A 24,674-nucleotide genomic window follows, 5' to 3' on the forward strand; every position below is an offset into this window, starting at 1 on the left:
TTCAGCATATGCCCTCCTTTTTCTGAACTTAATTATCCTAATTGTTTCTTTTAATGCAGCAAAGAAGAGCCTGGAACAATTTATGCTGGGAAATCTGTTAACTTTTGAGAGTTTTCCTGCCTTAAAAAAGTAATTTAAGGGTTTATGTGTGTCACAAATAGACAAAATTCAGCGAGTTGTCCTGATCTATTATTTTATGACTTTCTCATTTAGTGATATCTGAGCACCCTAATAGACTTCAGTTTGGATCTATATCGGCTGATTGTTAGAACCATAGATTAAGGATTGAATTGATAGGACCTAAGGTAGTCATGCCTGTTTGTTAAAAAAAAGATGATCAGAAATATAGGATGTAACCAAACAAAATTGTGTTTCTACAGGTTATTCATTGGCATCACTGGTTGTCTTTTGTATTGTTATGATGCTAACAACTTGACAATCATTGTTTAGTTGAGACACTAGTCCTGGAAGATAAAGCACTGGTATTAAATGCTAAATTCTTTTATGTTCTAAATGTGCACCATGAGCATCCATGGATTCTCCTTTTCCTTAAGGTTCTAAGATGTATGCTCATGCTATTAATACTCAGTAGTCAATTTAGGCAATGCCTCAAACTATTGGTTGATGGTCCCTGGCCTCTGTATTGATGAGATGTGAGGCTAAATATATTTTGGTTGAAAAGATATAATAGCTCTCATTGAGATGCTATTTGATGCCAGTGTTTCATATTGTGCCTTCATATAGAGAAAACCCATTGTTGAGTTATATCAAATTGCAAAAAATATAATAGGACAAGTGATGTCTTGCTTTAAGCTTCTAACTGGTTGTCACTTGTGTTGTCCCTTGCTGTTATTGATTTTCGAGTCGGATTGTGAGCTTAACTATATTAAAATGTTCTTATGTCTTCAAGGACTTCAATAAATCAGAAATTATAAGTGTGCCAGAATTTTTGATGCTAAATGTACTTATTATACAGTTTGTCTTTTAGATGTGGGAATGTGCTATATTTTGTTGAATGAAATTGTGCATCAACACTATATTTTACTCCTTTCCATTATCTTTCGCCTCATAACCTCATCTTAAAGCATACTATATTTTTGTACCATCATTCTGTTAGTTGAGCTTAAAAATCTGGTGTCTTATTTTGCAATATCTGAAAATATGTATATTTGATATCATGGCTTCATTCTGCCCCTTTATTTATCCCGAATCTAGTCTGTGTGCTTATATTGCAGATGTAAGGAATTAAGTACAGTTATCTGATGGTCTAAAAAAATTGCAGCTTGTTAAGGTATACCGCTTGATTGATGAGGGCAAATGGGATGATCAGGGAACTGGGCATGTTAGAATTGATTATCCAGAGGTTTAACCCTACCTTTTCCTACTTTTTTCCCTTGACATTGTTGTAATGTGCTTTTTTCAATGTATCCTTTATTTCTGGTTTGTTTATTTACCTTTATAATATCTTTTATCTAAATATCATGGTATGCGAATCTTCTTTGTGGTTTTTATTTCTTGCTGCAATGATCTTTGACGATGAGAAGTGGGAATCTACTTTATTGATGGGGTGACAGATAGATTAAAAAAAGAGAGCATAGCGTTTGTACTCGTAGTTAGAAAATAAAAGTCATTCACTGCATCGATTCAGAAGCGAGAAATTGGCTTTGTCAGATGTATCCAGAAATTAAGATTTTGCTTGATAGATTCAAATACTAGTCCATTATTTGGAGCTTTCATGATTAGTAATTGAAGAATGTAAACATGTGCATGGAAACTAAGTGGGAAATTATGCTTGTATCAATGCTTGGTCCCTTGTATTAATCGCTCGGCCCCCACGTTGAAGAAAATTGGATTGGCATAATAATTATTTAGATTAAGTGGGTATCGCTGTTACCAGTGTGTAAACAGAAGTTCTTATATAATATGTTGATTGATAATTTCTTCATTAGTGTTTGCATTTGTAATATGTTGTGTATGTGATAGTTTTGTATCTCCAGTAGTTACTAGGATCTTGTTACTAGTTTTATTGAGCAGATGTCACGTGTTTTAGAGGTTCTGGGATAAACTTGAATTGGTTTATGGATCTGATTTCTGGGAAAGTACAGAGTTGAGTGGGAAATGGATTTTGTTGTAACTGCAATTATAACCATATGCTGCATGCCTTGTCCTTTGTACTTTGATTCCAGACTTATATTTGTGCTAAATATTTTTGTATTGACTGAAAAATATTTGCTGTTTTCATAAGGTGACAATGGACAAGTGATATCCATGCGCATGTCAATTAAGCTCTTCCTAACTGTAGTTTGTTTTTGGAACAATGTGGTTCATGGCTGATCCTATCTGTTTCATTATTGTATAATCCAAGGTTCGTTGTACCGCGGCATACCGCTCGGTATGGGTGGTACATACCGGTCCAACAGGGAATCGGTATAGGCGGTACGTCAATACGCCTTCATGTATCATATGTCGGTATACTCGGTATGGCTCGGTATAGTTTGGTACATACCGTATCGATAATTGATTGGTACACTGGTAAAGACCGGTAAGACGAACCATGGTATAATATAATCATTGTTTCATGTTTTATTGGCCATATGACCTCATATTATTGGTTTTAACAAAAATAAAGAAGTAACCAAAACCATTATCTACTGTAAATAACAGTAAAAATCATTGTTTAAAGTGTGTTCCATATATAACATCATGGTTTTACCATGGTATCCTGTAAATAGTTGAGACCTATGCCTTCTCATTGTTGCTGCTTTCTGTAGTATGCATTGTCCTTTTTGCTGCTTCCATTGAATGTTTGTGATATAGGTAATCTTTTTTGGGTTCATCATCCCGTGTATTAATATCTTACATTAATTCTATTGCACGAGTGATCTCAGGGCTCCGAGGATCTTAGTTTGATTGTTGAAGAAGAAGAAAACAAAAACTTGATTGTGCATCGCATCTCAGCAAGTGAAATCTACAGAAGGCAAGAAGGTAGAATGCCTTTTTCATATTTATTTGAGCTTGCAAAATTTTCCCAGTGTACACCTTAATTGGTGGCTAACATGACTTTGAACTTTTAAACTTGATGTAGACACCATAATCTCGTGGAGAGATTCAAAATTGGCTACGGATTTGGCATTGAGTTTTCAAGAGGCAACTGGATGTTCATTTATATGGTAATTTACTTTTATATCATTAATCTGGACTTCTGTCGATGTCAAGTTATGCTATAGGCTATTAATTCTTTTATCGCTTATTCAGGGATCAAATATCTGAAGTTCAGAGAAACCTTCACTTCAGTAATCTGGCAGGCAAGTAGCTTCTTATATGCTCGCCCTGACTCCCTTATGGTACAACTTGCTTATATATGATATGTATGCGATTCAGTAGGTCTTGAGATTGGCTCCCGTCCAGCATTGGGAGCTCTAGAAGCTAGTACTATTATGCCTTTAAATGGTAGCTTTCGTCACTTTTTGTCTTTGATTGCTGCTCATGTTGTATCATCCATTTAATCTTTTGATTAAAATGTAGTTCATTATAAGCAATCTAATTTTATTTAAACATGGGTTAAGTGGAACAAACAATACTCTGAGGAGATACTGTTACAATGTAATGATGTCCACAATATTGCTTAATGGACATGGTGAAAGCATGAAATATGTGGACATGTGCCATGTAATATGGTTATGGTTTTGGTTTTGGTTTTTGGACATGATGTCAAGATGTGCTCTCATTGTCTGTCCTTTGGCATTACTGTAACCACTAGTAAGCTGAAGTTTGTTAGGATGGCAAAATTGGTGCTTTTAGGAACAAAGCCAGACAGCATTTAAGGGTCATGCATTATCGGAGTAGTGTAACATATATACAACAAAGAGCGTTAAGGTATCGGAAAGATTCTTATGCAGATGCCCTTAAGCGATCTGAGAAGGGATGCTATAAAATCATGGTGCTGTTTAAAATCTTTTATGTATGGTTAATCATCAACCCAGGGAGTTACTATTTTTCTGAGATTGATAAATTTTTATGGGATATGTTATGTTGGACTGTGGCCAAAATTTTGAAACAATTGTGATTGCAGTATGGCTTGCTGGAAGTTAGTGTCGAACTATGTCATGGATCATTGAAGTTTGCTGATGATCAATAGACTGGACACGTTTGAAAAGAGAAAAATTATCTGTTTATAATCTGTTATAATATATACTAGGGTTTTGAATATCGGTCTGTACCGACGTACCAAGCTCAGCTCGGTATGGTACGTACTGCTATGTACCATCGATACGCTAGGGCGTATTGATGGTACATCTTAAAACCTTAAAAATACCTTTACTTACCACGCCAGGGCGTATTGAGTGGTACACCTCGGTAACAATCGAAAGCTGGGGCGGTACCAGTCGGTATGCCTCGGTACCGATCAGTCCGCCTTAGCACTAGTCAAAATATTAGTACCGCCCGATAGAGGGCAGTCCGCTTACTGGTATCCTCTCGGACCAGTACGTACTGCCTATACCGGGTGGTACACATCGAAATTAAGAACCCTAATATATACATGAAAAACAATTAGCATTGGGAGAATTTGTTTTCTGTAAGATCATTATAATCTATATCATAACATTATGTTACTGTTGCCAAAACTTTTGATATAATAGCAGCATGGTTTGCTCGAATTAAGTGCCTGATGTTCAATTGTCTAGACACATCTGGAGAGTTAATAAATGAGTTTTCCAGTAAGACTGGATTTTTGTGGGCACCTTCCATGTAATTTCTTGTGTGCCATTAGTTGCTGCAGTGCAATTAGTACAAAATGCTTTGCTTCAGACTTAGCTTGAGCCTGTTGGTTTTATTTATTATTTAATGGGATTATTTGGCATAAAAATCCATGCATGGTCAAATGCAAAGTGGCAAGTAATTGGTACTAGATAAGTGGTTTACAAGACATCATGTCATCACAAAAAATTACAGTTTGGGTTTCAGTGTTACATCATTTGGATGACCAATCTTAACTTTCTCTATGCATTATCTCAAACTTCTTTGCTGAGTACCTACTTTATGTTTGTGAGACCTCTTTCTTTCTTCAGAACCCCTGATCTCTTTACAGTAGAATTTAAAAAGAAATTATAGAGATGCTTACATATCAAAGATGAATTTCATGTTGGTCCAAAATAATGAAAATGTTTTTGAGCTCTAACTTCTGGCTGCAGCTGGTTTTAACTCCCTGTCAACAAACATATAGCTCATTAGGGATGTTGACGAGATTTTTTGACCAAAGCACATGGTTCATTTCTAAGTTATTTTTCTTGATAAAACCTGTCCTTTTGTAAGCTAGAGCTACAACTCACGTGGGCTGGTTGGTTACGAGTAAACCCAAGTTCAACCTGAGAATTTATATGCTCAGGCAACAATTGAACTAACTTGATCTCTAAGCTGGAGTCATGACCCTGATCCTGACCAAGGTTGGGTTGAGTTTGTCATTGGTTCTGCCATGTTATAGACAACTTAAAAACTAGACTTAAGTTTTTAAAACAGAATAGATTCTTTAAACAAACAATCGATTTAAAGAAATAAATTTTTCACAAATTGATTACTTCATAGTCAGGGCTGCACAGAAAAAAGAACCAAAAAAATAAAATGTAAAATGTTCTAGAGCAGAACCTTCCAAGACAAGAGTGGAAGCAATTTTGATGCTGTGTTCATTGAAGGTGGTTGGGTAGCCAAGTGGTTTGATCTGGCAGGTATAAATGGATTGCTGCAGAAGCATGGCATCACTAGCGGCATTTGGGCGTGGCAAGCAGATGTTCAAGCAAGCAGAGGGAAGTGGAAATAAGTTGTTTGCGCACAATGATGTGGCACTAGGTTTTAATTGGGTTTGGGATTTGTTAAGAATGAATGTGATGGAATGATTGTGTGATATTTTATTGTCATATTATTCTAATTAAACTGTATATGATGTATATTAAGTTGGCATCAGGTAGAGTTGCCCAACACCTCAGACGAATCCTAAGCCAATGGATTGGACTTTATCAATCAATGACAAACCCATCTCGAGAAATGTCCAACCTGAACTTCTTAAATTGATAACTTGCACTCAGGTAGGGCTTGAGTCAGGCTCAAGTTTGAGACCTAGTATAAATTGATGATATCTATTTTCCAACATAAACTATATGTTTGAAATATGCCAAGAAGGTATGTGCCTATTGACACTCTATGCCTGGGCCAGACTGTGTTGGTATGTACTTACTGTGGCATGGAACCTGTTATGGCATAGTGTTCATAGACTATCATAGTCCATCAATCTCCAAGTCAAGGTTTACAATGTCTACCATCTACATACTAGTTTCTGGTCAAATCTGCTTGCTGATCAACATTTCAGTCAAAATCCTTAGAAATAGCTTAAATTTCTTTTTTGGCTGGAAACTTGTATTGAATTCGACTAAAATGGGCCTTGAAATGTGGTTTAGGGCTTGGGTTTGTTCTTGGTAAGCTTCACTAGATAGGGTATGGCAAGCCATTGGATTTAGCATCAGAATTTTGCCTAGTCGGTTGATTAGGTTCATGCGATTGTGTTTCTATAACTGGTTGAATACCATTGGGAATGATATGATCAACTAGAAATTGCGTTGAACTAATTGATGGTGGTCAAAACTTAGTCCTTGATGTGACGTGTTTGTGCCATTTAGTGTGCAGACTTGCACCAACAGTTTGGTATTGTTAACATTTTTGCCATTTTGAAGGTCATGCAACTGGTACACTTCTGACATTAACTTGTGAAGCACATGGTTTGCAACATTTATGGTTATATAATAGATAAACCTAAAGAAAGCATTCTAAGTGAGATGCAAATGGAGCAAGATTGAATTTTAAATTGAGTAATCTGCATTTCAAAAGTCTTCCAAGATGCTTGAGAAGATAGCTTAACAAAGAAAGCATTTTTTGGGTGATTGAGACAACAACATAATAGAATGTTCTTAAGAATGTGTTTTGTCAACATTGTTTTCGGTATATTCCATTTCTCATCAGTAATCTAGCTAAGCACTTTATCATGGTTGAGTGGCTTAATTGTATTCCATCACATTAGTTGATACTATGAGAAATAAGTAGTTGTTAGTAAGCCACACGAATCTTAGTTACTTGTGTGAATTTGACCATTTATTTTAAATAATTGTCCTTCCCTTTTCTGTGTTTTAGTTCATCTTTGTAGATGTGGGATTGTTGAAAGCAGGGTTCTCAATTTCGATGTGTACCGCCCGGTACGGGAGGTACGTACCGGTCCGAGAGGATACCAGTACACGGACCGTCATCTACCGGGCAGTACTAGTGTTTTGATCGGTACTGAGGTGTATCGATCGGTATCGCCTCGGATTTCGACCGTTACCGAGGCATACTGATCAGTATGCCTTGGCATGGTAGGTGAAGGTATTAGGGTGTACCATCTGTACGCCCTAGCGCCGGTGTATATACTGGTATGTACCGTATTGAGCAGAGCTCGATACGATGATATAGACCAATATTCAAAACCCTGGTTGAAAGACATTATATTCTTGGTCAACTTCTTTGTTGTTTATCTAAGTGAGCACCATGTTAAAGTGTGTTCTCCTAGTCAAGGTTTTTAATCTTGTACCGAATCGGTGTATCGAGCTTTGTTTGATATGGTATGGTACTAGCATACGGAGCGGTACGCTAGGGCATACCGCAAATATATTTTGTAACATGACCACTTATCGACATGCACGGTTTGATGAGTCCATGTGGTTTGGTTCGTATTTTTTGTCCATAAGTAATTGTTGGGTCGACCCTCCCCACTTTGCTGCACCTGCCGCCTTTTCGAAACCTCGACGATGCACACCAGTGAAACCCTTGTTGTTGCACTCTTCGTTTGGGGATCACCCCTCTACCCTCGCCTCGCCTCCCTCCCTTCCTTGCTCTCGAGGTCCGTCGCCTTATTCTGAAACATAAATAGTTCTCTGATCCCTTGATTGTGCTTGAAATCGTTCTTGTCGTTGTTTCTCTTGAATAAACGGCTCGACTTTTGATTTCATTTCCAGCTCGAGCTAGGGTTTTGCTTTTATTGTAATTTTTTTGTTCATATTTACAGTGTTGTTGGTCATGTTATGAAATTGACATGTATTGCTCGGTACAGATTAGTCACGGTTGAAATTTCGATCGTTATTGCTTGGTACAGTCCTGTATCGCTCGACGGGGCCAAAAACCTGATACCGCTAGGTAGTGGGCGGTCCGTGTACCAATTTGCTAGCGGACCGGTACGTACCGCCCATACCGAGTGGTATGGTATGAAATTAAAAACACTGCTCCTAGTTTTACTCTTGATTTATTCAAGATAAGTAAAAACACATTAATGCAAGCATAAGCACTAGGATAGCTTTTGGTAATTTGGTATGTACTATCAGATCCATCATGATGTGGGACGATCTTCAAATGCTAGTGCTCAAGTGAATTGAGGATAGAAAGGGATGAAGAAATTAAAAAAAAAACTTGGTTAAAGGATGTTTAATTCTTTTCTTGACTGCTCCCATCTCATCATCTGAATAAATTAAGCATCCTTTTACCAAGTATTCTTTTATTTTACATGAGTGATCTTAGGTCTCCGACGATCCTAGTTTGATTGTCGAAGAAGAAGAAAATAATGGAAACTTTCTTGTGAATTGCAAGAGTGATCTTTTACGTAGGGGTAGTGTCATGAGGTTATAAAAACATGTCTGTCAATTACGAAGGAACGAGATGCAGATGATGACATTGGATGATGAGAAACATTAGACAGGAGCATGCTTTGGTGGAGAAAGGGTCCTAGACAATGAAGAGTAGATTCCAAGTACCAACACAAGGCAGGGTGGTTGCCAAGGGGATTCTTATAGTCTATGTTGGAGTGCCTATAAAGATAGCTAAAAGTGGGGGACTTCGGATCAATGCAACCGTGGTTGACTAGGGAACTAAGTAGGAAAACATACATTTTTCTACTTAGAGGGTAGGTAGAATTGATAAAGGAGGTACAACCCCACGAGGACGATAAACCTATTAGAGGCTGGCTTAAGTCATGACAAACTTATACTCTTTTAGGGCAAAACTTCTTGTACTTCGAAAGTGTGAAAGTGTGCAAAGCTCCGTTGCATGATAACTTAGAGAAATGGGATACTCGATTTTGCTTAAACATATATTTTAGAAGTGCAAAGCAGAGAGGAGGCAAAGCTAGCTAGCTTGGTACAAGGAGTGTATCTCGAGGGGCTGAACGTAGTTAGGTAACATTGTTCTCCTCAATCCTTGAGACTTGAGAGTATAAGCAAAATCGAGGATCCCATTTTTCTTAGTTACCATGTAGAGGAGCTTTGCACACTTTCACAATTTTAAAGTCCCTTTGAATTATCCCAAGAAGATCAAAGTGACAAAAGCGGAGTTATGTGAATCTCCTTAGAGGAGATGGTTAAGCAAAACTTTACAAAGGAGAATACCTTAAAAGTTCTACAAAGTGTTGCTCGTTAAGCTCTCGCAAACATATATCCATCAAGTTCAATCGTCACGAAAGATGTAAAAGAGGCAAAAGAGAAGGCTTTCCTTTATCAAGGGGTCCACAATTATCAACACTGATCAACACATCTAGATCGACCCCACATGAGAGTCATTGTAGAGGTGCATCAGTGTTGGTGGATTAAAGTTGACTACTTAAACAACAATGTCGAGAGACCAATTGCATTGCAACCGAAGGAGGATTAAAGATGCAACTTTCAGTGAGGTGCAACATTCACGAAGGTTTCGGTGTTGAAGTCGAAGGAATAAGTGGGGCAGATTGCTACCAAATGCTTACATAGGCTTGTAACACACAAAGACTTGTCTGCGTAGTCGTTCGTGTTTGTATGTGCCTTAGGTAGCATGTAAGGGGCTTACAATAAGTTTGGTAGACTGATTTTGGTTGGATCTTTTGGTCATTGAAGGCTTATAAACGGACTTCGCTGATGGTTGTAAAGAGACAAAACTACCAAACAACGGAGCCTTCATCCCACACCATGCAGGTATTTTCTGGTGTAGAGAAGGTAACATTAGCCATCTCAACACCTTGGAACCACCGATGGTGCATGGCTAGGTAGGGCTTTGAGATAGCCATCTAAGCGCCTTGGAATCATTGATGGTACATGACTAGATTGGGCTTTGAGATAGTGTAGGGCAAAATCAGCTAAGTCCTTTTGCAGATCCTTAATGGATTCTATGAGGTTTTGGGGAGTTTGACTATGTGAGCAGGTGTAGGGCAAAATCAGCTAAGTCCATGATCATGTGACAAATTATTAATAAACTCTCCTAAAATAATATTATTGTAACAATTAATGAAGATATGATGACAAAAAACAAAAAGAAGTTCAAGTCAATATGAATCAAAGTTTAGTGGCAATCTGATGGAATTTGGATTGATCTTTCGTGATTTCATCTCTCCGCTTAGTGGTATCCCGATTTCCTTGACATGGTTCCACACGTGCAAGAATTGACTCTACATTGTTATAACGATTGCTAATCTGTACAAGGAAAAGACACCTAAATCAACCCTATTGGTTGTGGATAAATGAACAATAAAAGTTGCTTTTGCTCCATGACTTGAAAAGAGTCAGATGACCCACAAGCCATATAGTTATGGGCTTTTGGTCATGCCATAAGTATCTGCTTTAGGTGTATGCTGGGCTAAGAAAAAACAATTATTTGTTTGTTGTAACTTAATTTTAGGAAACTGTCTAGTTGCTTATGCAATTGTGTAAAATTCATGTGGATTGAGACCAAGGACAGTAGAAATAGCACTCTACTGTAGAAATGTAAAGAGAGGCTTAATTGTAAGGTTCCTAACTAGAATTTAGTTCTGTGAACATATTATTGGTATTTCTTCTATAAGATGGAAGTCAACTTTTGTTTACTTTTGTAACATTTCTTAATTTACAACATGAGAATAATTATCTGCAGTTGTTTTTGGTTTTTTGCTACTTTTCTGTCTGTAATGGATATAATGTTTTCTTCAAAATTTGCACAAATGTCAAAATACTGCTGAAAAGATAAGCATTAATTGCTTGAATATTTTTTGTGGTTGTTCTATCTCTTTGCTTCAGTTAACTTCCGATTAGATAAACTTGAAATGGTATTTGTAGGAAAGATATAATTAATCTGGTTTCATTGGACTACCTTGATTTTATCTCCAGTTAATGCACCTTTAGATATTCTTTTCTTGTTTGTTTTTTTGTGTCTCACTGCTTCCATTGAACGGCAATGCACAGGCACTGAAATTCTATTTTGTACCAGCAAGGATAAAGTTATTTGTTTCTGTTTGTTGCTTCATGTCTTGTATGACAGTCAGTGAAATCTATTGTCAGAGCCTTTTCTCACTTTAAGTTGTGTTGTTCATCAGCTGAGGGCATTGCTCTGTGAAATAGTTAGCTTCCTAATTTGTGTTATATGAAACTGCAACTGCTGTAGTTCTGGACTTTTGTTTGTTGTTACCTGATTTAGTTTTTCTTGGATTGATAATCTTTTGTCAATAATGCAGCCTGTAGTTCTCATAAACAATGGCTGCATGCCGTTCGCATATTGTATAAGCTAATGTATCATTTTGTTGAAACTAATTACTTAATTGTTATGCACATGATCAATTAAGTGTCTATGTGGTGGGCATGGTTCTGATGTCTATCTGGTGAATTTAATGTCATTTTTGTGGATCCATTTAGGTGTCCAAGTAATACCAATTTGAAGAACCTGTGCAAGTTGGCTATGTATTGATTAATCATTTTGATTGTAACTGCAGATGATTCTTTTCATACTATCAACAGTGAATTAAGAGATCTTCCATCTGTTGAATTGTCCAGTCTTCCTTTTATTTTGAAGGTATACTTATGGAAGAGAATACTGTCTCCAGTTTTGTCCACTCAGCCTCTGTACTTTTCTCCTCTTTCTTTTTGTAATATGTACCATGGCAGGTGGTATTTGTCATGCATTTTCTTATTTCTTGTCCTTTCATAGGTGACCTTTATTGTTGGTCTTTATATTTGGTGATTGGTTTTTTGGTCATTCAGTTAGTTTTGCTTTGTAGTGGATCTCATTATTCCTTTGAAAAAATGAATGTATTGGGCCAACCATTTAGGTTCAGCTGTTGGATTCTTTATCACCTTTCTTAAAATTTTAAGTTCATTTTTTCCTATAACAAACTCTTTATAAGCAGATAGTAAAAGAGGGCAATCTTTGTGCTGTATAATTTATCAAATCCATAGGCAAAAGTGGCTATGAGATCTCATAACTTTTGTTAGGACAAAAGCCCTAGACACCATGATTTTATTACTAACTAGTATTTGCATGTATCCTGAGTTATGAAATGCTATTTGTACTTAAACTTTTTTGTCTAAGTCATCCATCGACGTCCTTTGTATATGTTTATACCATCTTTAGACATTTAGAGGTTTCCTTTGTTTGCCCATTATACTTTTCCTTTCTTGACCTTTATGTTAGATGTCTTTCTTCTGCCTTTAGTACCTGGAAGCCTTGTATTAAGCATGGTTTGCTGTGCCGACCTATAATGGGTCGTATGAAGGGATCGACGTGCGGACTGCTCTGTACTGGACGGTCCATAACAGGGGACCCCGTATCGCTCGATACGGGATTTGTACCGGTCGTAACGGTCGAAATTCGATCGTTATTGACTTGTTTTGGTCGGATTTCAATTGTTACTGATCAGGATTTGTTGAATTCAAATGATTCATTTGGTCGTTTGAACTAGATCTAAGGCTTTTTAAACCTTTTTTATCTCTCATTCTCTCCTCTTTCACTCTCTCTAACTCATCTACTCAGTCACTTTCACACATATATTTCTCTCATTCTTTCATTTGTACTCTCTTGAACTCCACAAAGTTGCGATTTGTGGATTGGATCAAGCTTGAGAGGCTAATTAGAGAGGATTAACGCCTAAGTTAGAGGAAGAATATCTAATTAAAGGTACATAGATAAATTTTTTCAATCGTATTCAGCAACTTGCTCGGTCTGGAGATATGGCAGCAATGTGGACAATAGTGCCTTGACCGACGATGGCGGTGATGTCGAGGAGTCAATGATCTCGTCTATATAGTTTGAGGTTGGTGCATGGACCGAGGAGTAGTATTTTATGCATGCCACCGAAGATTCAGATTATGGAGCTCGATATGATATTTGGTCATTCTTCTTCGAGCATCAGGACGACGATCGATCTTATGATATGGAGCATCAGATCAATGCCGAAAGTAGTTTTGACATTTTCCAAGCTCCGCACCAATACATGCCATAATCGTACTTATCTCAGGAGTCACTTTAGACACGTGTGGTTCACAACAATCAAACTACAATCATCGCCATATTGATGCACCAATGACATATGGTGTATCAGTATACTATGTCATGAGATCAATTTCGGGATTGGGTCTGACAAACATATCATATTGATATATAGATATATAAGATCGAGGATCTTGATCCACCACCCATGGAGTCCCGTCGTTTATTTTGGTGGTAAAACTAGGTACATCCATCGATCGGTTACTTGATTTATTTGAATATTAAAGTTTTAGTTATTTAACAAATAATCTAACAATTAAAATCATTTCTTTGTAGATGGTTCAATATCAACGGAAGAATGGTTCGGATGTACTACTAAGTTACTTCTCAAAGCTTGAAAAAGATATGTGCCATTATTATTTCCTAATTTAGATTATTTGTGCTGAAAGTATACTAAATTTATATTTATTTCCAACTTAAAAACCTTAATTTTATTTTTTTTATTTTAAAAAAATTTTGGAGCTATTTTCCGTCATTTTTTCGTATCGTCGGTACGCCTTGCTGTACTGCCACATGGTATGTTGGTATGGAGCGGTATGTATTGTACCATCAGTTGGTTGGTACACTAATACAGGCTGGTGAGGTGAACCTTGGTATTAAGTCAATACAAATCTTCTCAATTTTACAATTCTAATGAGTTTTTGATATCCTCCTTTTATTTCAATTACTCTCTAAACTTCATCACACCATCATCAGGTCTCCTAATGCAACCCCCTAACCTTCAGATATGCTAAAATCTTTTCACGTGCTATAATCTTACTAGTAATCGAAGCTCAAGTGGTATTAGTATAATTTTCTCTCAAGTCACAAACATATTCCTTTTCCATCATATTGTAAAAAACTTTATATTATTACCTTTAAAATTTCGCCATCTAATTTTAGGCAACCTATTTACTTGTCTTATTATGGAAAACATAAATCCAATCAAGGATTTAAATACTGGTTCGATTTTGGTCTCAGTAACTTAGCAAATCGGTATCACCAATAGACTCGGTGGTACAAATCAGTTACTGTCTGTTAAAATAATATAAAGAGCAAAACTAATGGTATATATACTGGTATCTGCTAGCTCTATGTTCCAATACTGATACGAGAATACTGATACTTGGTTAGACTGCATCAATTGATCTGTAGACTGGGTGGTACAAGTCAGTATACTGTCTAATAAAATAATATAAATATTAAAGTAAATGGTGTATTTACTGGTATTTGTGAGCTATATGTTTCAATATTGATACTTTGTTGGACTGCACTAACTGGTCTGTTCAGTATTCAAAACCTTGAATACAATATCATCAATATATGTTACTATTCATGCTTTGTTACATTATAACTTTACCATTGTTATATGGAAATTTATTTATTCTTACAAGGAAAATGCCTATTTGATCATGCTCAAGATCGTCTCTTTGAAGGAATCATCAAATTTCTCTTATTTGCTTTGGTAGATGAGCTAGATTTATCAAAACACTGTATGCAGATGAAACTTCTTAAGCTAGGCATTCCGATACTTCTGGGGCCTTCTTTTTCTTCTGAATTTTATTTCTTCTTCTATTTTTCTTTCTGTTTGTTGAACCAGCCATTTGGGACTATTATATGCTAATATCCATGAATGTATCTTTTAATATGAAATGAATGAATATCTGAAAAAATTACAAGTAAGAGATAGTTTATCACAATCTGCAAATGATGAAATAGAAACAAGGGAGAGACTGTTTTGGTGGCATCAATTAATTCATATAGCAAAGTGTGGGGATGAACTGAGAAAGGTGCGTTCTTGAGCAGAGAATGTGAGGAAAAAGAATCAAGGGTATGGATTTTGTCAGATGGGAATTCAGATATTTCTGTGCTTAACCAACTCTTTGTTACTTTTTTATCCTTTCTTTATTCAAGAATTACAAATGCTGCCTTATCCTTTTTTTTCCTCATTGATGATAAACAGAACTTGTTTTGCAGGTAGCAACATGTTAGGTTAAATTAAATTGACCCAACTTTAACATTCTCTAAATTTTTTATTCGACTGTATACATACATTTACATATGGTTTTCATGTACAACAGGAAACATCTATCTTCAATTTCATTCAAATAAACTAAATCCTGATACTTAATTTCTCAAAAGATTAAAAGTAACTACCTAAGATATCCTTATTTTTTCTTTAGATTAAAGTTTATGCTCTCTTGAGGAAATTATTTTCTGATTTATGGACTAATAATGGTTCAAATCAATAATGATCTAAATCATCTAGTTGGTTGTTCTAAAATCTGTGATGTTGATTTATCTCTTTCTTTAAAAGACAGTCAGACAGTGTACAGGTAGTGCTTTTTGATATCTGTAAATTTTCATGGTTAGAATATTAATTTAATTTTATCTCATTTTCCTGTTATTCTGCCATTGTCTAGGTTTATGGGCCTGCTTATGGCTATATCTTGATTATTATCTGCAGATTGTCGTGGAAAGTGGCATCACAGATCAGTTGCGCATTGCAGAACTGATATTACAAGATGTAAACTCCTTGCAAACTTTTGTCCTTACATCGATGCTCTGAAGTCAATAAATGTTGCAATAGTTAGTTGGATATTTTAAGTAGTTATCAGTTATTTCTGTTTTTCTTTTTGTATACATAAACCCTAAACAGTCTTATTCCTTTTACGAGGAATTTGTTACTGTCTAAATTTGAGATGGGGATGTGGCATTTAGCAAGGATGAAGAGAAGTTGGGAGAGCATGTAGTCAATGATTCATGCATGCTAAAAAAGATACTTCTTGTTTGAGCACTTGAAGAATGTGTATCTACTACCAAGTGTTTCTTGTAGGATTTCCATCAAAAAGTGAAGAAGGCCTCTTTCCTCTCTCTCTCTCTCTCTCCTTTTTCTTCTTCTTTGCTTTCCCTCTCCTCACTTTCTTAAATTCCCAATGAGCAGCAGAAGAGTTTTCCTCTTCACTCATTCCTCTTCCATTTATATCTATTTCCTTCAACAATTATATGATTTTAGTTATATATTGTGATGGCCAATGTTTTATTCCATTCCATTGATCCAATGTTACATCATTGTCATATTTTTTTCTGTTTTGTTTGCAAAGCATTTAGGTGTGTATTGACATTTTGTTTCATCATAAAATATATGATGATGCACTTCCACATATATGCAACTTTTTTATAAGCACGGATATTTGTTTTTGTCGCATCCACCAGGCTAGAGAATGGCTGGTTTGGGATGCGACATGAGCATCAAATGGGGCAATTAAAGAATTAGGAATGAAAATCTTACTTGGTGCCACAAGCAATCTTCTCTTGCCACTCTATTGATCACTATTCAGCAAGTCCAGAAGTTAAATGAGACTATGAGAGGATTTAGAATTGTGGAAAGTAGGCGTAGAGGTGCTATCAAAGATCACCGTTTACTCTGTTTTTTTTTTATATACTTGAAACCAGTTCTCTTTCTCTTTGTCCCTTTTACAGATTTGGTTACTCCTTTTGTGATAGAAAGTATTATTATGGCAAGTTTATTTAGAGAGCAGAAGCATTATCTTGATTTGGGGGTTATAGGTGCCATTATTCGATTGAACTATGCTTGCAGCCTATTAGGCAGCATACTGAAAGAAGTTAAAGAACCTTTGTGTCTCTTGTTCTACACTCTACAGCCAGGCAAAAGAGTTACTTTTGGCTTGGTATTGCAGAGGTTAAACCTTTGTGCCATGATAATGTTGCCTAGGGTACTGTTCTACTCAAGGTTTGAAATATCATACTATATCAAAGTTTCGATATTCTCTCGGTACGGTATGGTACTGTATACCGAGCGGTATATCGCTCGGTATATCATTCAGAATATATATATATATATATATATATATAAGAAAAAAAATTTCGGTGATGTCGCTTTGGTGACATCGTAGAAAAATGAGGCGATGTCGCCTTTATATATATATATATATGTATTTATATATAAAAGTTCAAAAAAAAAGCGATGTCGCTCTCTTCTCCCCAAGCGGGGCGACGTCGCAGAAAAACGAGTCGACGTTGCTTATATATATATATATAATCTTTTATTTATATATCTATTTATTTATATATTTATATATATTTATATTTATATATATAACTTTTTAGAAAGGCGACATCACCTTTATATATATATATATATTATTTATTTATTTATAAAAAAATATCACCCGGTAGCGAGTGGTTCGCTTACTAGTTTACTGTCGGATCGGTACATACCGCTCATATCGGGCGGTATCATTCGAAACTGTATATCTTGGTTCTACTGGTATAATGGAACATACGATTATGGATAGGGCAAAAGAAAAGAACCATAAAATTGAAAAGCCAGTAATGCGAATGTGACTTCTGCCAGAATGTGCTAGTTTGCTATGAAGAAAGAGGAATATGGGGAGAGATGGTAGGTTCTGTACAATTTATGGCATTTTTTTTGTTTGGGGCTTTGTTAATTATGCTTCAGTAGTTAAGTCAATGAAGTTACCTTTTGAGAGTGACCTTTCAAAAGAGTATTGTATGTTTTATCATGGAAATGATCAAGACAAACTTGGTTTAATTTCTATCAACCAATTGATCATTGGGACCTATGCAGTTAAAAAATCACTGGTTGTTTGGATCAATGCTAAAAATGGTTTCTAGTTGACTGGCAATTGATGGTAGGTTAATAGTTAACTGATGGTGGTCCTCAGTGTTTATTAACCAGTATTGACAGTGTTTGTGGCTGTTTGGCCATCCAATCAGTGACTAGCATTGATATAGTGTCTCAACCATTCTCATTGATGGTTGATAATATTGTTTGTAAGTAGGTAGGTTATTGATAACTGGTTCATCGGCAGGTCAAATGTTAGCTAATGATGATCATTGTTGGATTGTAGGTCTGCCATTTGAGTTGTTTGCTCAGGGTTAAGGAGTCTTAAACTGGTGGTTACAAGTTTAACCTGCCAAACAATGTATCATTAAGAACAAGGACGTTCCATAAAAAAATATTTAATCTGAATTACCTGGGATAAAATGACTCGCCAAGGGGGTAGGTTAAAATAATCCTCTCCTTTTCTTTTGATAATGAAGATTACACTAGTTAACTAATTGGATTAGTAGGTAAGAACAAAATTAAGCTGGATTAGGATAATCAACCTGTGTATTCTTCTAAAACTCAAACTTTAATCTGCCATTGGTGGTAATTAGTGGGTTGAGATTTGGTAATAAACAATAAATAGTCAGCCAGCCATTGATTGCCTGTTGCTGACTGTAGTGTTAAGCAGTTGTTGACTGGCCATCAACTACTCAGTGTTGCTGGCTATGCAGTACAATGACTGTAGCCAAATCTCATGGTAAGTTGTTGATAAATAGTGATAACTTGACTTTTAGTTTATCGTTCGAAGATGCCTTAGCAATAACCACTAAAATGTGAATTTGATCACTGAGTAGTTAGTATGAAAAATGACTTTTTAGATGACTTGGTGTGGACCAAACAATTTGAAGTTGGCAATTTTAACAAAATGCCACTTCCTGCTTTTGTCCAACTAGACATTTTCGGACTAGACTTGGATTAAGGATAGAAGCTTTGTATTGGGAGGTGATTTAGTGTTGTGTTTTACTCAACTGATTTTAGTACAGCGATTCTATCATATTTTGATTATTTTTATAGCTTGATGGATTGGCTGTGAGCAAGGTATTCAATAACCAAAGTGAAATATAGTAGTATACTGTCATATGTGGCAAAGGAAACTAAATATGAATAATGCTAAATCTTACAAACTTATCCATATATGGGTTATATTTTTTTACTACATATTTTTTTTCCATTCTATGCTGCAGCAGGAGTTTTTCCCAAAGCTAATAGACCTTTTCAGAATGTGTGAGAAGGTAAAAAATATGGATGGTCTTTACATGATTTTCAGATTGGTGAAAGCAATATGTGAGTATCTCTGCTTCTTATGATATTTCCTTTTCTTGTGTTCGTGATCTATTTCATTAGTAACATTAATAAGTTGATTGTTCCATCATCTGCAGTTTGTCTGAACAGCCCTCAGGTCTTTGATAGAATTTTTGGAGAGGAATATGTCTTGGACATCATTGGATCCCTTGAATGTAGGTTCAATAAATGTGATATAGTTTTCTTATTTCTTATTTGAATAGTATGGATGATCTGAATAGTTATGTAACTTTGATGCTTGATGTGATGTTCCATCCTTGTTAATTAACTCTAGATCATCTGGATATTTGTTGCTATTTCATGTGAACATATGTATACCTGATAGGTTCTTTATGTCTGTCCTGCATTTTGAATTGTTTATGTTTCATCACTGTTTCATGTACAAACAAATTTTATCATTGGAATGGCTTTAGAAGTATATTTATTTTCTAGATTTAGCTGCAACCTCCTATATTTTCTCTTGCATGTCAGCTACTTGTTTCTTTCTTACTGATTTTCTTTTCCTTGACATGTTAAGGGAAGTAACTATTAGGTTAAATTAGAAAATTATTTCTTAGTGTACTGTCGAAGCAAATTTGATCTCATTGAGATGTTCAATTCAAGTAAAAAATTTTGGTTGAAGTTGATTAACAGCTCATGCACTGTATTTGCTTCTAGGACTTGATGACATATTAATATTGTCTGATTGTACACATCTCACAAGTGCAAGGAAGTTTTGATATTTAATTCTTGTCATACTTGTGCAAGTAATTAAGTCAAAAGATGGCTAATGCTGACTTCCTGTGAAATGTAATATCATGCCTCTAATAAAAGACTTTAATACTGCAGTGCAGTCTGCGCTTCCATGGTTCAAAATGATGCATGGGCATGGAACATTGGCTACCTTAAGTCTGCATTTCCAACTTAAGCTTTTAGCTATCTTGTCTTGATTTTTATCCTTAAAACCATTGAATATGATATTGATAGGTAGGATACTTAGAAGTTAGAACAGTAGTTTCATAAGTGAATGAAATATATTTTCCAGAAACTTTATAGGTGATGACTTTGACTGACCAAATATATGCTTTTCAGAATTTGTATTGATACCTATATAAGTAAACCAATGGTCTCAAAGTTGAGAAGGTTTGGCCCAATGTGTCCAAGGATCCTTGCAGTAATAGCCTATGCTATTCTTTCTGTTTTCACCATAGTTTCGAATAAGATTTTATGTTTTCTTGTTTGAAGGTTTTGAATAGGTATGTTTAGAATGGTTTGCAATACCATACCATACCGCCCGGTACGGGTGGTACATACCAGTCTGATAGAGAACCAGTATGGGCAGTATCTCAGTATACCTTAATGTACTGTATGTTGGTATGTTCAGTATAACTCAGTACATACCGTGTCGATAGCTGATCGGTATGCTGGTACGATATGGTATTCAGAACCTTACTTTGGATGGATACTCTTGTTTAGGTTCGTGAATTAGTTTCAGTTGTTTTTGTTAGATTAGGGACAATACATAAGTTGGTCTCTTGTTGATCTATAATTTTTTAGTATCTGAGGGGAGTCAAGTTATGATCAGTGATTTCAATAGGCGCTCGGGCGCTCGGGCAAGGCGAGGCGAGGCCCGAGCGCCTCGCTTCATGTCCAAGCGCCTCGCTTCAACGAGGCGCCGCCTAGGCGCTCGCCCGAGCCCAGGCGCCGGGCGCTTCGGGCGAGCGCCCGGGTTAAACCAGGCAACCGAACCAGTGTTTTACGTCTGGTTCGGTCTCCGGTGCTTTAGTTGGTTCAATCGAACCAACTAAATCACCGATAGGCTCCCTCTCACGATTTCTCCGACTTCCCCAACCCTAACACTCGCGATTTTGCTGTCGAGATTTCTTCTCCGTTGTCGTTGCTCTCTGCTGCCACTGCCACTGTCGCTACTCGCCACTGCCACAATCGTTGCTCATCGTTGTTGTCGCCGCTTGCCGCTCGCAGCTCCCGCTCCCACTTCCACACCCGCTGCCGCTCGTAGCTCCCGCTCACGCTATCGCTCGCCGTTCCCGCTCCTGCTGTCGTTGCCTTAGCAGCCTCGGTCTTCTCACACTCTTCTCACTATACTGTTAACAGTATATTAACAGTTAACTGTATACTAATAATAGTATTTTTATTTATTAGATTAATAATATATTATTTTGATTTTAATACTATTAATTTTTATTTATTTAAAATTATTGTTAGGTTTCAGAATAAATGGCAAATGTACAGAGCAACTCAATAGATTTGATGTAAAATTTTATTATTTTAATTTTTGAGACTTTTTATTAATATGACATTGTGATTTTGTATTCGATTTTCTTAATTTAATAGCATATTTTTTATTTAAATAATTATATTAATTATATTATATATTTTTATATTTTAGCGCCTTGTTTTGCTCGGGTGAGCGCCTGGGCGAGCGCCTAGTGCCTCAGGTGTTTTTGGACCTTGGCGCCTTTTGGCGCCTAGCGCTTTTTAAATCACTGGTTATGATAGATCCATCTTCTCGGAGTTGGCATCGCCAAGGCTTTATCCTTTTCCAGCAATTAAGGTAGTGTTATTGATGGTCATGGTTGCCCAGAGTCTATTGTTGTATGGTGCTCTCCTTGATTGTTGGTTGTATTAAGATCATCGGTGGTTGTGATACTAACTAGTAAGATCATCATTGTTACCAATGATAACACAGCACAGCCTAAGAAGCATGCTATAGTGGATAGACTAGCTTCTCGAATGGTTATTGGCGAGATCCATAAGATCTAAGCTAGACCCAGATGGAACTTGCCTAGATCAGCAGAATCCAAGGTTAGATCCAACTAGGCTAGATTTAGACCTGAATGGTTCGTAAAATCTAAGCTAGACACAAATGGATCTTCCCTATATCTGTGGAATCCAAGGTTAGATCCATATGGATCTAATCTATTTCAGCTGTGATGAAATTTAGATCCACGAGGATCCAACTTAGAACCGTGTAGATGTAGGTTAGATCTGCAAGGTTAAGGCTTGATCATTATTAATCAAGCCCCAAATATAGTGCAAACTAAAGATGCATGGAAGAAGTGACACTAATTGTGACCTGATTGAATCTTAATTAAAGTAATTAAACTAACAAAGTAGTTTCGAATTTAAAATATTAATCGTGACCTAATTGAACCTAATTAAATAACCAAGTAGTTTGGTTTTACCTAATTTGAAGAATCCAGTCAAATCTTCAATTTCAACTGTCTCGAGAGATTGGACCTACCCTTCTGATTGGGATTTGTGAGAATTTAGGTGAGTTTTGGGGGAAGGGAGTAGGAACAAGAGGGGAAAAGAAACTGGAATGAGGACCGTTCAACCCTCTTGATTGACTCAAAAAGAGACCCTGACGAGTCCCTATGAGTCATCTCACCCTGCATGGGCTTATTGTCCGGTCTAGGCCTGGTAACGGGCCTGAACCAGGTGGTAAGCCCAGTTCACAGGACTTACTGGGTGGTATATACTAGTTCACCCAGTTTGTTAACCTATGGTTAAGATTCTATGGCGAGTGAAACTCAACAACATAAGTATGACCATTCATGCTGTATATACACAAACAAACCTCATTTCTTAAACTGATGAGAAAAATGACATGAAGAAAGGTTTTCATATTTCGATATGGATCCAATCAGTTTGGTGTACAAATATCCATGGGCATCTCAAACAAGCATTGACAGCCACATTGGTAGAGGTTCACTTTGGTTTTTTCCTATTAATTAGGGTTGATCCCTTGGGTTGAGCACTAGTGACTGGTATTAGAGCTACCATATATGCTACCAAGGATAAGATTTTTGCATGGGTACCAGTAATAATATTTAAAGCATTGTTACCAGCATACTGTACAATCCTACTGTTATTGCTAGCAATCAGAAAGAAATTTTTGTTTGTTCAACCTTGGGTTGACAGATCACAAACTGTTATGATACAGATAGTTTTTTTCTAGCAAGAATTACCCATCCTACATGGGGATTTTACACTTAGGGTGTCTATAGTTCCATGTAATTGGTCTTGTAAGTGATGAATTGTGGGAAGTAGGAAGTCGTGCGGTTCCTTGTGTTTGGTTCATATGAGGATGAGAGGTACTGCATATTTAAATTGACTAAAGATGCCTTGTTTAAATGGGAATTGTAGTTGAACTTCCTGCGTGGCTTTGGTGAGTTTTTGGTATCATGTAATGCTTATATTACGTGTAAACATATTCTAGACCAAGGTCTTCAATTTCGAATAGTACGTACCAGTCCGCTAGTAGACTGATACACGGATCGCCTGTTATCGGGTGGTATATATATATATATATATATATATATATATATATATATATATATATATATATATATATATATATAGGCGACGTTGCCTCATTTTTCTGCGACATCGCCTTGGTGACGTCAGTGATTTCAATAGGCGCTCGGGCGAGGCGAGGCCCGAGCGTCTCACTTCATGTCCAAGCGCCTCGCTTCAACGAGGCACCGCCTAGGCGTTTGCCCGAGCCCAGGCGTCGGGTGCTTCGGGCGAGCGCCCAGGTTAAACCAGGCGATCGAACCAATGTTTTACGTCTGGTTTGATCTTCGGTGCTTTAGTTGGTTCAATCGAACCAACTAAATCACCGATAGGCTCCCTCTCGCGTTTTCCCCGACTTCCTCAACCCTAACACTCGCGATTTTGCCGTCGAGATTTCTTCTCCGCTTTCGCTGCTCTCTACTGCCGCTACCACTGTCGCTAGTCGCCGCTGCCACAATCGTTGCTCGCCGACTTCTCACTGCTGCCACAATCGTCGCTCGTCACTGCTGTCGTCGCTCGCCGCTCCCACTCCCGCTATCGCTCGCGGCTCCCGCTGTAGCTGCCGCTCGCCGCTCCCGCTCCAGCTACCGCTGTCGTTGCCTCAGTAGCCTTGGTCTTCTCACACTCTTCTCACTATACTGTTAACAATATATTAACAGTATACTGCTTACTGTATACTAATAATAGTATTTTTATTTATTAGATTAATAATATATTATTTTGATTTTAATGCTATTAATTTTTATTTATTTAAAATTATTGTTAAGTTTTAGAATAAATGGCAAGCGTATATAGCAACTCAATAGATTTGATGTAAAATTTTATTGTTTTGATTTTTGAGACTTTTTATTAATATGATATTGTGATTTTGTACCCAATTTTCTTAATTTAATAGTATATTTTTTTTATTTAAATAATTTATGTTAATTATATTATATATTTTTATATTTTAGCGTCTCGCTTCGCTCGGGCGAGCGCCTGGCGCCTTGGGCATTTTTGGACTTTAACGCCTTTTGGCGCCTAGCGCTTTTTAAATCACTGGGTGACATCGTCTTGCCTGGGGAGAAGAGAGGCGACGTCACAGATTTTTTTTCTTATATATATATATATGTAG

General features: G+C 36.7%; 1 protein-coding gene across 4 annotated transcripts in view; it reads left to right on the top strand.

The window, feature by feature from the left end:
• The window catches only part of LOC135586660 (uncharacterized), a 43,200-nt gene that overhangs the window by 1,513 nt on the left and 17,013 nt on the right, over window positions 1-24,674 (top strand). The window contains exons 2-10 of one of the 4 annotated variants that reach the window (XM_065084484.1): window positions 1,283-1,363; window positions 2,889-2,985; window positions 3,086-3,170; window positions 3,256-3,305; window positions 3,382-3,450; window positions 11,774-11,853; window positions 15,773-15,832; window positions 19,144-19,243; window positions 19,339-19,416. In XM_065084484.1, the coding sequence (XP_064940556.1) occupies window positions 1,283-1,363; window positions 2,889-2,985; window positions 3,086-3,170; window positions 3,256-3,305; window positions 3,382-3,450; window positions 11,774-11,853; window positions 15,773-15,832; window positions 19,144-19,243; window positions 19,339-19,416 (700 nt within the window). The remainder of the gene's footprint in view (window positions 1-1,282; window positions 1,364-2,888; window positions 2,986-3,085; window positions 3,171-3,255; window positions 3,306-3,381; window positions 3,451-11,773; window positions 11,854-15,772; window positions 15,833-19,143; window positions 19,244-19,338; window positions 19,417-24,674) is intronic. The other 3 variants (XM_065084486.1, XM_065084485.1, XM_065084487.1) reach the window with 3 other exon arrangements.

Source organism: Musa acuminata, chromosome BXJ1-9 (assembly GCF_036884655.1).
Source record: "Musa acuminata AAA Group cultivar baxijiao chromosome BXJ1-9, Cavendish_Baxijiao_AAA, whole genome shotgun sequence".
NCBI lineage: Eukaryota > Viridiplantae > Streptophyta > Magnoliopsida > Zingiberales > Musaceae > Musa > Musa acuminata.